At 31.1% G+C, this 15,284-nt stretch overlaps 1 protein-coding gene across 1 annotated transcript; it reads right to left on the bottom strand.

The window, feature by feature from the left end:
• Nucleotides 1-566: 566 nt before the first annotated feature.
• On the bottom strand, nucleotides 567-2,230 carry LOC140978806 (adenylate isopentenyltransferase-like). Its single transcript, XM_073444033.1, has one exon. The coding sequence runs from the start codon at nucleotides 1,865-1,867 to the stop codon at nucleotides 827-829; it is 1,041 nt and encodes a 346-aa protein (XP_073300134.1). The 5' UTR covers nucleotides 1,868-2,230; the 3' UTR covers nucleotides 567-826.
• Nucleotides 2,231-15,284: the final 13,054 nt, after the last annotated feature.

The raw sequence follows: 15,284 nt of genomic DNA, 5'->3' as shown, positions 1-15,284 counted from the left end.
TTTTGGAATAGAGATTCCCAACTTTAGTAGATGTGCTTTTGGAACAGGACACATTGCACAATAGACTAAGCCAGATCCAAAGTGGTCACAAAAAGTAAAGATGAATGCTCGTAACCAGAATTCTTTTCAGTCGAGATAAAATCTAGTTTACTGGAAAATAAAATATATAACTAATTTTGTTAAACAGCAAGGCCTACAAAATTCAATGTTTCGTTGAAATATATTTATCTCATCACATAGGCACTTTGTAACTCCATAAGCAACACATTTACGAAAATATAAAGGAAAAAAAAGAGCAAAATTATCGTACGTTTGCGAGCTTAAAAAATTGTGCCTTTGGAAAAAGACAAGACAAGCAGCGGCGTAGCGGGGTTAAAAATTTATGCCATCAATCACCAAAAGGCAAATCTTGTACCTTTGCATTCAATGCAAGGCCTAGGAGACCAAAATAGCGATAGCGATCTCATTTTAATTTTAAACTTTTTGAAGTAAAAAAAATACATAATCCATTCAATTAAACAAATACGACCCACAATAATCCGTAACCACTTGCAAATATCACAACAAAAAAGGGAGAATTTGGTTCTGTTTTGTGTATTTATAATTTAGAAAAATGTACATAAAAAAGATATAGGGAAAAAAATCTACATTTTCTCTTCGAACTCAAGCCACAAAATTGGTCGCCCCCTGCAACAATATATATTTAGTCACCCCTTATTTAAAATTCTACACCAGAAAAATAGAGAAATTAAATTTGACTACCCCAAACAAAATGGAAAATTTTGCTCCAACAAACATGAGAGATGGCTGGGAATAGCTGGAAAACCTACTCCATCAAGAACCGCTTCACAATCTTCACGCTTGGTTCCAACACGTGTCTTTCCCAAATCTCCGCCGCCCTCCTGCCGCCCATCGCCGCCAGAAACGCGGCCGTGGAGTCCACCCTCTTCAACTCCCACCCGGCCGCGTCTCTCAAGCGCAGGATTTTCCCCACCTGCCTCTTCGCCAGCTGACAAGTGTTCTCTTTGATTGCCCTCACGGCCTCCTCGTACGACGCCTGCTTCTCCATTTCTTCAATCATCGATTCCCCATTCTCGTACCTCTCGAAGTACTTCTGGAACTCTGGGACCCCGATCGCCTTTTTTAGCCCGCATTTACTAACTGGGTTCGACTCGGGATGAAGGAAATACTCTGTTAATTCCTCGAACATCCCTGAATCAAGCATGTCGTCTACACGTTTGATTAAATACTGATTTAATACTGGTGAAGAAACGTCAACCCAAATGAAACAGCACCTGTAACGAAGTTCCTTACAGAAGACCGAGTCCACATCCGAGTTAAAATCGCTAAATACATCAACATCTGGGTTATATTTTTTCGCCAACAAGGCATAGATGAACGAGTTGGAGCCCCCGACTATGAAGGGTATTCTTCGACGGGAGACAATCTGCGAAATGATGGCTGCCCCGTTGAGGCGGAAATCGGAGGGAGTGAACTCTGGGTGTGAATCGGATGACTCGAACTCGCCAAGTAAATGGTGCCGGACGTTCTTACGTTCCCATAATGGGATTTTGTTCGTGGTTATGTCAAGCCCACTATATACTTGGATTTTGTCGGAGTTTATGATTTCCGAATCGGGAAAAAATCTGGAGGCCAAATCGACGGAAAGCTTGGATTTACCGCAGCCGGTTGGGCCCATTATAACAATTATTTTCATGTGGCGGCGGAGGGTGGCGGAATCGATATCCGTGGACTGCATCCGGGCCCACCTGGAGGTCGATTTATCTGAAAAGGAGAGGGAGAGGAGGGTGTTGTGGTTTTTGCAAGGAAAGTGGGGTGTCGTTGGAAATACTGATAATCTTTTCATATGGAACACAAACAAACTCTTTGTAGAGCCAGCCAAGGAGAGAGGCAGAGAGAGATATATATATACGTATATATGTATGTATTATTTATATCTCTCTCTCTGTGTGTAGGTGGGTGATTATAGTACTGTTGAAGGCGGAAGAAGGGTTGGTGCTGAGTTGGTTGTCTGTAATGCTACGCAGAGCGGGGTGTGTGATGGTATCTCTATCATGTATATATATCGTTGCTGCTGCCATTTTTCATTGCATCCTGTATCTTCCTTATTTTCACTATGCTTCTTCTTCGTTCAATACTTCAATATATGCACAAATATATATACCTCCACGCTGCTTCAGACATTCATTTATATCTCTGATTCTCTGATAGTGTGCGTTTTTCTGTGAATGAAGTTTTGGAGATATATATCTATATATATAGACGAGTGGGGGCAGAGGTGGAAATTGAGATTATGTAAGTTCTTTTTATATAAACATTCGAAAATATTTTTAATGCTTTATAAGTTAAAAATTTTAAAATATTTGAATAAAAATTTCGTAAGAGGTTTTCGAAAATCATCATTATCATCATAGTACATTTCTACATATTAGTTTTCCAAATTAAGCGATTTTCTCGTACGTCATATCTTGAATTAAAATCTAAAATATCATCTTTAACCATATTTATCTAACTTTTCAATGACATGCCTCTCTTACTCCTTCCATTAACATGTCAATATAAGATTGATCATGTCGTATTGGGGTCGTGTTTGGTCTCCTTTTCACATGACCAAACCATGTTAGACGTATCTCCATCATCATATCCTCTATTGGGGATACACCTAAATAGTTCATAATTATCTTATTCTCGGGTTTTATCGTCTTCAACGGCTCTGTTACTTTCTTAATGCTAGCTCTATGATGAAACACTAGATATCTTACTTCATGCATCTCATGTCTATCAACGCTCAACTCTTTTGTACTTGTCTAATTGAATAAGTTCTTAAAACAACCAAGGTATGTTTTTTTAATGTTTTTAGAATTAAAAAACGTGGGTTAAATAATAATTAAATTTTTTTAAAGAATAATTATTCAAACACTTTCTTAATTATTTTTAACTGTAAAATTGTTTTTTTTTTTTTAAATAGTTTTCCAAACACCTTTTCAACCAGTTTTATAAAAGATTGATCAAACACATATTTGTCATTAAAACAAATTTCATAACATTTTATAAAATTTTTGTAAACAACAATTTTATAAATACTTGTCCGAATAGAGTCGCACTATTATAGTTTTTTCCAAAAACAAAAATAAATAATAAAAATATATTTTTTTACGTATTTATTCTATAATCTATCTGTTTGTATGATTAATTCAAATGAAACTATTAAAAAAAACTCAGCATGATTTTTTCAAAATTGAATTCCCTTGGCGATTACTTTTGTAATCAAATTCCAATTTTTAAATTTTTTTGGAAAGAAACATTTTAAATAAATTTTATCATAATTTTTTTTTAATGACATAAGAATTCGTAGCCACTACTCGGTAAACATTGGGAAAACCTTGGAGTATAGCAGTAGACTGCAAATTATGGTAACAAGGTATACCGCACTATGCAAGTCAAGTACGATATGAATAAAACTCATAATCATTGATAAAACGTTCACATATTTCATAAACTAAAAAAAAACTATATTTTTGGTCCTACAATTTTTCACTTTTGGTCATGTTACAATGAATTTGTATTTTCAATAATATAACTTGCATTTATTTTTTATTTTTTCGTGTTATTATGAATTTTTTAATTTTAGCCCTATAATTTTATTTTTTCACTTTTAGTGATCATATCTTCTTGACCAGAGCCCATTGTGTTCGTCAATAAAAAAATACAATAAATGAAAGAAACATACAATTTACATGATTAAAAATAAAAATTCATTATAACAGGATAAAAAATGAAAAAACATGTAGAATTCGTACTACAAATGCATATTCGCTATAAGTAAAACTAAAAATAGAAAAAACACAAAATAAAAAACTAAAAATATGATATATATATTTTTCTCACTATAAAGTGTTAAATTTATTCCAAGGCTTTTCAATAGGTCAAAAATTCTTTCTAAAAAGAAATTGGCAAAGGAATGCCACGAGCCCCATAATAATGAAGTGAAGTAATAAATTATACACCATGAGGTTAACAAGAAAATTCTTCATTGACATACTGCGTGAACGAATATATAAGATGTAAATTAATATTTCAAGTTTTATTTATTAATAATATGTTTCTATGTAATCAAACTTTTAAAGCCATTTCAATTTTCTACATATGCTTCATTTTATCAAAAAAATTTCTAAATAAATTAAGATAAGTTTCTTATTACTAAATTAAAAATTTCTTCAGTTTATATGACGTCCACGATTTAGAACAGGGTTCAAACTCAAATTTTCAAGAATAAAATTTTAAATTTTCAAAAAATTACACCAAAGGTTCAAAAATTCTTCGAATGAGAGCACGACCGATCCGCCCCCTCGATCGGTCCACAAATGCGCAGTCTTGCTCCCGAGATGAATTTTAGGTTTTCATGAATCATGACTAATCGGCTTTGCATATCAGTTTAAAATAAAAATTAAAAATCTTATAATAATAAAATGCTTTTATATGTATATTTTAATTTTTTACATGCCCTACTGTAAATCCTTTTATGTAAACGAAGAATCATATGCTAAACTTTTAAAAAATAAATATACATTGAGAAACCGATAACTTAAGAAATTGAAGAGATAAGGGGAATGAATGGAAAAGTATATATAAAGATAATAAAAGAAATTGGAAATCAACAGGAGAAGATGGCGAGCTTGAGATAGAGCTACCCAATCATTAGATTCGAATATTGAAGTTATGGACGTTAAATTCTGGTTCCACTTTTGAAAAGGAAGACAAATTCGTTGCACAAACTTACTTAGAAAAGTGAAAAACTAACGTAATTTTAAAAAAATATAAACACATAATCTTGATATTGTTGAAAAATATGGAATGAATTAATAATATGTTGCGTTTGAATTGTATCCAACATGACTCATGTGATGAGCATAAAAAATATATTACACATGTTTAAATCTCCCCGATAAAAAACAAAAGGAAACAATTCAAAAAGTTTTTTCATCTATTTTGAAATATTTGGTGGAGTTTTATTTGGTTTTTATTTATTTTTGTTTAGATAAAATTTTATGTGCATAACACATGCTTTATTACTGTTACATGAGCTATTTAGGATATCATCGATGCCAAATAAGAAATATTTGATTGGTTTTGCGGATTCCGGAGAAAAAAGAACAAATCCACTAAAAAAAATTCAAGATGATCAACAAAAACTAAATATTGATAAGTTATAAAGTAAAATCCAAAATAATTAACTTATAACTAAAATTGCAATTTTTTGTAAATTAAAACATTTCACATAATATAACTTCATAGTCACAAAATGCAATAACATGTCTTAAATTTGTAGTATAGTTTTGCCAAGATTTATCCAAATATATCAACAAAAATATTAGTAGTTGAACAAATGACAAAATCTCGAACCCATGCCTTTTCCCAATCGCGGTAAAGCTTTATGAACGCACTTAATATTTAATTTTCAAGAATATCGACCTATCCAAGTATAGTTACTTGTCCCAAGTAATAATTTTTTTTTAAAAAAAAAAACAAAGATTCTTAGAGATATATATTCTTGGTAATTTTATAAGCATCTTTTGAAATTCGTTTTCACTTAATCACAACTGATGTATAATATACTATTTCCATNTATATTATGTGAGCATCGGGGGAGTGGCACCCGTTCAAGAAAACGTATAAATATTAACATATGAAAGTACGTAGGAATGAATACGATAATCAGACCTAATTTGGAAATGAAAGTGACAATCTGAAAAAATTCTTTTGACCAAAGCATATAGACATGTAAGTTTTGAATTGCGTATCTTCATTCTTCAGGAAGGCAATATTACAATAGTAATTCGATACAATAATGTTTGGAGCAACAATTGTAATTGTTGGAAGAGCGATCGAAGCGTGATACTTGAGCTTATGTGCAGTTTAAAATATTTGTGTTGCACACAACATTACCACCAACTATAGTTTTTGGTAAAACGCTAAATGTTCGGTCTTAAAATTGGTATCAGAGCGAGTTCATGAGTTCGAGTTTCCCAAGAAGCATATTTCTTTACTTTTTTGGGGAATGTTACGATAAGCGTGTATAAGTTAGATTAGTATTGATATTAGTGATCTTCTGAGAAGTTCTCATGCGTCAAGCTGCTGACGTTATGCTGATTGATCTGATTGGCTAGATGGGTGTAAAAGAATGACATCAGATCTTAACGGGTAATATTGTCTCTGTTAAGAAGAAGACCGACGGTAAGAAAATAGTAAAACTGATATATAAGGGATATAAGACATCACCAGCAAATAGACACACATCTAACTGGATTCACGGGCCTAATAGCCTGACCCAGTAGTACTCAAGTAAGTGCTCTCTGCATTACCATAAGCCTGATTCAGTCAACACTTTCACACGTGTTGTCTGCAGATGTTTTCAACAATCACGACAACATGTAAAGCATCAACGTCCGTGTGAATTGTTTTTCCTCTGCAGTTCACGGCATGCAAAACTGCGACGCCACGAAAAATCTTTTTCTTCGGCTGATTTCTCTCATAGAGTTTACCTCAATAACTAATCCTACAAAATATGGAAACTGAAGTTTTATTATAAATAAACTATTTTTAAATAATGATATTATATAATAAAATTCTTATAATAATTATCACATATCTAAAACAACAAAATCCGTAATTAATTATTTTACAAAATCATATCAATAAAAAAATATATTAAAAATAAATTTAATCTTGAAAACCAAAAATTATTTTTCATATCAGAATTATCATTCCATCTAACATCTTGGTAAAAATGCATGAATTGGGCTTAGGAAAAGTCTAACGTCAAAAAGGTTCTCACTGATTAGCGTATCATATCATTTCATATTATTAATGATATTCCTTACTTTATTATAGCTCAAATCGATTTTTACCAAATTGATTTAACATAAATTCGATTATGATTTTATGTCCATTCTAGTGTCAGTTTTCAGACGATAAATTCTAATTTGTTATTTCCGTGTTTTTGGAGCATAATTCAGCAAGTGGACTTTTTGTTTTTAGTTCGTGTTATTTTTAAAAACCGACTGACATATATATTTTGTATGTTTTTTGAAATCTGTATATTTAGAGCGCTAAAATTTAAGAACAAATTATATAAATATATATTTTGAAAATACATGTGTTCTGATTCTTGATTTTTGTCGTACTCCTTAGAAGATTAAAATATTGGGGACTGATATCAGTTAGACATGAAATTCATTATCTGTTTTGTGCATAAGTTTGACACTTGTTTATTTATGAAAATAAGAATATTTTTTGTAAATATTTGTTATTGCAATTATATTTGTAATTTTCGTTAAAAATTACTTTTTTAAGGCTGAGATAATTCTCCAGCTTATTGAGTGTTAATCATATCAGTCACTAGCTCACTCACCTCTTCTCATATACGAACGAGGAACATTTAGAAAATGAGGAACAAACCTATTTTGGGATGATGAAGAAAAACAAGACCATTGTCGTAATTGTTTAGTTTCTTCTTTCGTTAGATTATATTTTAAATTATGATGCAGTAAAACATTAACTTATTACGATATTTTGGAGTTTCAAATACAATATTCCGTTTTATGAAATAAATAGAATGATTTCGTAAATTTGAAATCCAGATGATTGTTGTTTACGATTGTGTTATTGTTAAACAATGTCGAATATCGACGACCCACCCCGGTCTCGGGGCATGATATTCTCAATGTTAAAGCTTGTCAAACTTTTCTCCTATCAACTATATCATAAGAAATATTGAATCGATTGACTATGTTATCAATTGTTAAAAAAATTACTAAACAACTTGATCATATATTATACATATATGATTATTATTTTAACTCTAAATTGTAAATCACGTTGTTTTAGAAATTATTTTGGATAAGTTTGAACTTATTATTTAATTATAATATAAATATTTTTATTATCGTGTATTCTTTGATTTTTTATATTGTTTTAATATATTGATTTAATCCGAAAAAATTGTTCTGAAACTAAAAAATATGACCGCATATTATGATTATCTTTTTTTAATTTCAGTTTCAGACTAAAAAATTATTAGGATCGACCTTGACTAGAGGTGTTAGGTCAGCAGTTTGAGCATAAAAAAACCTAAGTTACTGTACTAAAATCAAATTTTCATTAATTATTTCGAGAAATTTGAAACATGTTCACATCGATACGATGATTGCTCTCTCCTGTAACCGTAAGTCCACGACTTTCTGTCTCCATAATTTGGGACCATCATGGGTAGGTTCCACACCCATTTCAAAGTGGTGGTGCATCGACCTGACCCAAACCCGATTGGTTGCTTCGGCTTCGAATTTATGACAGAGCGTGGAGTATTGTCACGTTGCCCCATAAATATATTATGTTTTTAGGGCAAAACTATATAGTTGCTTGCCAATTATTATTCCTAAATTTAAATTAATTTATGGCCAAGTCTGTGGAATAGGGAACCTCATGCACCATGCTGTCACGCTTGTTCGGGTTCTGTCTCCATGGTAACGTTCGATGTTTTGTTGCGTTTAAAAGGACAATCAGCCAATGGAAATCCTTCAAAGTTTCTTGTGATTGACGCAACGATACTTTCATAAAATAATTCGAGGGAATGGTTTCAAAATGACTCATTTTGTGGAAATTCGAAATACATTACATTAGTTAATCAACACGTGAAAATATAAAAAGGATCGATTTCGAATCCTCGGATTTCAAGAGTGTCCAATTTCATTTCATGCAAATCCTCACATCAATTAATTAGATGACGATATCTGTGAGACGAGTAAACTCAATCTATATTTGGAATGAATATTATTATTTTTAATATAAAAATAATATTTTTTTTTGGAAAATTTACTCGTGAGATGGTCCCGTAGGAGTATATGTGGACATTAATAATTAGTCTAATATCCCAAAATATCATATCGATAATTTTAGCAATTACCCCTACGTGAGAAGATTATATTAACAAGTAGTAGAAAACAAAAAATTCAGAAGGATAGGCGTGTTGCTGCTTAAAGTTCAATGACCCGAATGTGTAGCATGCTTCATTTGCCTAGAAAAACCAATATTCGTCGAGTAGATCTTTTGTGAGACGTTGTCACGAATTTATATCAATTAAATGAGTCAACTCGGTCTTTTTGAAATAAAAAAAAATTATGAGTCCAATCATATAAGAAATATGTCTCATAAAATTAACTCGTGAACTAATCTTCCAGAGTTAAACCAATTATATAACAAGATGGTGTTGAGCGGCATGCGGGACATTAAGACATCAAATTAATTAAGCACGTGTCATAATAATAGTATACGTAACGTAATAGAATTCTTTTTGACTTATTTCACTTTCTTCCTATTTCTTTACCTTTTTCGTGAGAATGTAATATATAATATATCGATTCTGATCATATGTGAGTGATATATTTCATTCTTTATTATTTTTATCAATGAATTTAAATCTACATTTATGATATTTTATTTTCTGGATTAATTTAGTGTTGATCAATTTATGATATTGAGTGATTTTTAAAATCAATTTTTGTGTGTAATTGGTGAATGTACATAATTTTTTTTGTTGTGCAAATGAATAAATAGAGCAAGTAAACAATATTTATTTCTATTCTTTGCCTCAATATATATAGAATTTACCAAGAAATTTTACTGATGGGACTCTAAATATTTCTAAAGAAAGCTTGCATTAGTGAGTCTGCTCCAACAACTAAAATTCAAAAGATTGATCGACAAGCGAATAGTCCTCATATTGAATAGAATCTCCGCTACAGGAATGAAATGAAATTAAAGCTCCACACCTTCTAATTAGAATGAAGTAATCCATAATCATTACCAGTTACTTTTCCTCTTTCAAAATCAACATTCAAAGATATCAAGCACAAATATATGATCTTATAGATAGTGACAATATCACGAGTAGCACAAATAATTGACTCTTGTCTTTTTTTTTACAAAAGATGAAGATAATGACATTTCGCGAATGTTGATTTTTATGTTCCTTTTACTCCTCGGTCATTTACCACATCAACTAAATGACATGTCCCGTTTAATGTTTATATACTTAGTTTCCAATAAAATTATGCATAACGGGCATCTATATAACATCAAATGATACTAAATTTGCACAAAAATATCACGTGAGACGGTCTTATACAGTTTAATTTTGTGAGACGGATCTCTAACATGATTTGATTCATGAAAAATTATTATTTTTTATGTTAAAAATATTATTTTTCACTTTAATTATGAATCAGTTTGACTTGGACCCTAAAATTAGATATCAAATTCACTTTTAAGTGTTATAAATTCAAGACGATTAAAGTATCAAACAAGATAACTCAAAATACTAAAGAGGATTTAAAAGGAAAATAATAGAATCCAAAGCATAACCCTATCAAATGGAAGTTTTTTGAATCATAAAGGATAAAAAAAAAAAAAAAAAACAGAAAAAAGGGTACCTCCATTTAGGACATCTGTTGATCAAAGACTTGTCTCCCCTTTAGCATTATTAAGTTAGCATGATCAAAGACTTGTCTCCCCTTTAGCATTATTAAGTTAGCATTATAATCTAATTATTTGAAAAAATTATCATAAGTGGGGTCCAACATTTTATCGGGACTTATTAGGAATATTTATTATTTTTAAAAATAAATTTTAGTTTGATCTCGAAACTCGTTTGAGATACAATGATCACGCATGGACGCGTGATCACATGCTTTTCTTTTGCATTTTAACTTTTAATAATATTTTTTTTCAATTTTTGTCTCAAAATAAATATGCAACATTTAGTTACAGGTGATTGTAAGAAATTGCGATAATTATCAAAATCAGTCGATTATTTTGGTTTTTGGATGTTCAAGTTGTCAAAATTTAATTTTAATGTACCAATTTTTATTTTATTTTCATCGGAATCTTGACATAATGTTATCTGCGTCGGCAATGTCTAATATGATATCAACATTTGAAAGGAATATCTTCTTCCTAATTAATTTTTGTCATTTATTTAAATTAAAAAATAAGAGTTTTGCATTTCTAAATTAATTTGACTTGATCTAATAATAAGATTTATTCCTAGACTTGGTTGACCTGATCTAAAATTGGTATTTATGTACTATAATTTGTTTTTGGTATTTATCTCTAAGATATAATATCTTATATTTGAATAGAGTCTTATTAATAATAAACTCTTGTTTCCATGTTTGTAAGATTTTGTTCTTATGGAAAGATAATTAGGTCAAAATATGAAGATCTATATATATGGAATATTGAGAGAAGAAAAGACGATTTTGAGAGGATCTTTACGTAGATGCTGGAGTTTTTCTTTGAACGTACAAGACGTTCAGAGTTGGAGATAGTTTTCGTGCTAAAGAATTTGAGTTATCGACTCACGTTTATGTCGTGTTGCTGATTGGTGTTAAAGATACGTGAAGAACAATACTGACGCAGAGTGTTGATCGAATAGTGCTCTTCTATTGTTTTTAAGTAATTTAGGTTTATGCATCTAGTTTTGATTTTGGTTTATTTTGATGCATTTTAATTACTTGAAGTGTCAAGAAATTTAGTTTTGTTATTCTCACTAGTATTATGTTGGTGTAAACGATTAAATATTTTTTTAGTGAATTTTTGTCATGAGTCATTGCACAAATATTCGTAATTTTTACATAATTTAAATCTAACATCTATTTATTCGATAACTTGTGAGTCCATAATTAATTTTCGCTGCATGTTGTGCGCTCGTGTTAACAATACCAGATCACAACACTAACTTCTAATACACACAATATATAAATTTTCTGCACGTTTATGATCAACAGCCCTTGTATCAACATTAATATCCAGTGCCATATTAACAATACTAACTCTTATGCGAAAAATGATTAAAATTAAAAACACCAACTTGCTGCACTAAAAGCTACTTTTGACAACTTAAATGTGAAATATGTCAATTAAAAATTTGACAAATCTAATAATTTTTCTTGATAAATTTGTAGTTTTAGCAGTGTTTTAAAAATCGATATGCGGACGGCCACCCATCGCCTGGAAGTTTTTTTTTATCTTAAATATCTAATTTTTCATGTTCATATCTATATGTATACGACAATTCCATTGTATCTGATTAAAATTAAAATTAAAATTCAAAACTCGTGACATTTTCTTCATATTTATCCGATACAAATTGATAGGCAAATATACCAAATAATATTTTTTAAAATTAAAAAGCAAAAATATATATTTATTGGAATATTATAGATTTCAGAGTTTGACAAATTAATCCGTAAGAAGAACTGAAGGATATAACTAATCAAACAGTCGAATAAACGTAACTAAAAACTTCAGTTGAACTATACTGGAAAAACATTATCAAACCGAAGTACTCATAACTGATAGGACATAAGTAAAAAAAACTGATAGGACATAAACTAATATTGCCCAGCTAAACTGATCGGCTGACTAGTTGACTTCTAATCAGTTGGTCAAGTCATCACTTGAAGTATCAGCAGACATACTGACAGGTCGTACCAAAGCAGAACAGTTGTATCAGAACAGAACATTCTGAATACCTCGTACTACTGTTAGATAAAGTAACTACACGACGATTCAAAGAATATTTGTCATTAAATGTTCATTAGATGCATTCAATACGATCGTTGAGATCGAAGACTATATATAGCTCATCGAATAAGCTGAAGAAGGTTGGTGACTGAAAAAACAAGCAAAACACACAAAGCAATCAAACTACAATCTTCAATCATTTGCGATACACCTCACGATTATATTCTAAAGTTTACAGATCGCACATTTAAGCTATACACATGTTATATTTATCCGTAGCATTCAGACTACCAACTTAGAGTGTTTCAGTTTCTAACTGTACATGAGTTGTTAATCTAAGAGTTTCAGTTTGACAGTGTGTAAGACCAGTTGAAGTGGATTATTACAATATATTGTAATATATCAAAGTCTTTTAGTAAAATCATATCATTGTGATAGAAGGGGTGACGTAGGAGCATTTGAAGTTTTCGAACATCCATAAAAATCCGTATTCTCAGTTCAGTTATCATTTCAGTTTTACACTATATCTACCATAAGTATTCAATCTATATTTCAGTCTGATTGCGCACTTTTATTAGTTAACTGATATATATTGACAAACAAGATTTTAAGATCAATTCCTCAAAGAATTGATTCACTCAACATAAAAAAGTTCAAAAATACCAAGTGCTTATTCAACCTCCTTCTAAACATATATATTTCCTTAACCGATCCTATCAATATTGATCTAGTAGGTCGTCTAGGCGGTGACTAATTAATGTAACAACGCCTAGATGCATTGCTTTCGTAAAACTCGTGGGGATAGACGGTCTTAGTTGGTGCTTTTAAAACATTGGATATTTTGAATTAAATGTGTTGAAAGATTTTGAATTTTTTTTATAAAGGTTGTATATGAATTGAATGATACATTAAACTAATTATTTAAAGAAAGAGTTTCCCTGATTCCATTTTGTATATTTTAAAATTCATTATATTTATGGATAAACAAGTTTAAAATATAAAGGGGTATTTCAAATATATGGATTTTAATAGTGTCCAAATAAATGTGATGGATTTTAAGCCAATATATAATAAATAATTATTACATAATTATAAGATCACAATAGGTCATGGATGGATAATTGTTTCATCAAATAATTGAACAAAAATTTAATTTATTTTCCTCAGTTCAAAGAAATATCCGGATTAATGATTGATAGTTTACAATTGTTTACATATGAACCCTCAAACTTAGACGAATGTATCCATTTTTCAATAATTTTAATTGGAAATATCTCTTTCCTGGCTAGTACGTACGATTATTGTCCACTTCTCAAAATAATGCAACTTGAATTATATTGATCGGTTTATTTTATTTTTACGTTTGAAGGTCAAACCAACATTATCAAAACCCATACTAACCTTCACTAGAAGAAAAATGATTTTCTGCAGCACGTCATCAACGGCGTGTATTAAAAGCAAGCTGCGAATATTTCTTTTAACGGCGTGCACTCATATGTGCGCTGTTGATATTATTGCACTTGATAGTATCAACGACGTGCTTAAAACGCACGCTGCGGATATGACTTATCCGCGGCGTGCTTTAAAAGCACGCCGCGGATAAGTAATATTCAAAGCACGCCGCGGATAAGTCATATTCGCAGCGTGCGTTTATGTGTGCCGTTAAAAAATTATATAAACGACAGCGTGCATGTGAATGTGCGCCGCTAATATTTAGCGACGGTTTTTTGAAAACCGACGCAATATTTATATTAGCGACGGTTACTTTCAAACCGTCGCTAAATTAGCGACGGTTGTCGTCAAACCGTCGCTAAATTCAAATTAGCGACGGTAATATTATAACCGTCTCTCATAGCGACGGGAGACGTACGTCGCTATTAGCGACACATTAACAACCGTCGCCATTAGCGACGGTTTCATAAAAAACCGTTGCTAAACGCGACGGTAAAACAAAACCGTCGCAAATTATCTTTAAATACTACCTGTCGAACCACATTCTACCACAACACTCCATAACACTTAAAATTTTTCTCTCTCAAGCAATTTAAATTTCGATTAAAGGTACGTTTTTTTGTTTCAATTTTTAGTAAATTTTTATTTGTTAGTTAAGATGAATATTGTTATTATAGTGTACGTTTTTTTAATATTTAATAAATTGTAAACGTAATTTTTTTTTTATTTTAATAACAAGATTAGCGACGGATTTTATTTTAATTCGGTCGCTAATCAGCGACGGGATTTTTGAAACACCGTCGCAGATAGCGACGAAATTAAAATAAAAGCCGTCGCTAATAGTAGCGACGGAATGTTGAAACCGCCGCTAATTAGCGACGGTTATTCTATGACTATCAACAGCGTGCATAGGCGCGCCGCGAATAATAGTTTATATTAACGGCGTGCTTATGCACGCCGCGGATAATCTTGAACTTTCAACAGCTTTCAACTTTACAGCGTGCAATGTGCGCCGGGAAAAGCGAATTTGCGCGCTGCGAAAAGCCATTTTTGTTGTAGTGCTTAGTTAAATTTTTATACCTTAAATTTCAAATCTGCATGGTCAAATTCTCCCATATTGTAAGAAATCAACAATATTCTTTTGATTTTTTCCACTACATGTGCGATAAATAATAATATAGAATTTACATGCCATTAATTTTAGTTACATTTTATTTCTCTTAGACCTA

This window comes from Primulina huaijiensis, chromosome 6 (assembly GCF_012295235.1).
Source record: "Primulina huaijiensis isolate GDHJ02 chromosome 6, ASM1229523v2, whole genome shotgun sequence".
Taxonomy (NCBI): Eukaryota; Viridiplantae; Streptophyta; class Magnoliopsida; order Lamiales; family Gesneriaceae; genus Primulina; species Primulina huaijiensis.
The sequence above is the reverse complement of the archived record's forward strand: the minus strand, read 5'-3'. Positions and strand labels throughout refer to the sequence as shown.

What these genes read in the sequence shown, in the direction of transcription:
- LOC140978806 (XM_073444033.1), bottom strand. Translation starts at nt 1,867, where the DNA reads ATGAAAAGATTATCAGTATTTCCAACGACACCCCACTTTCCTTGCAAA.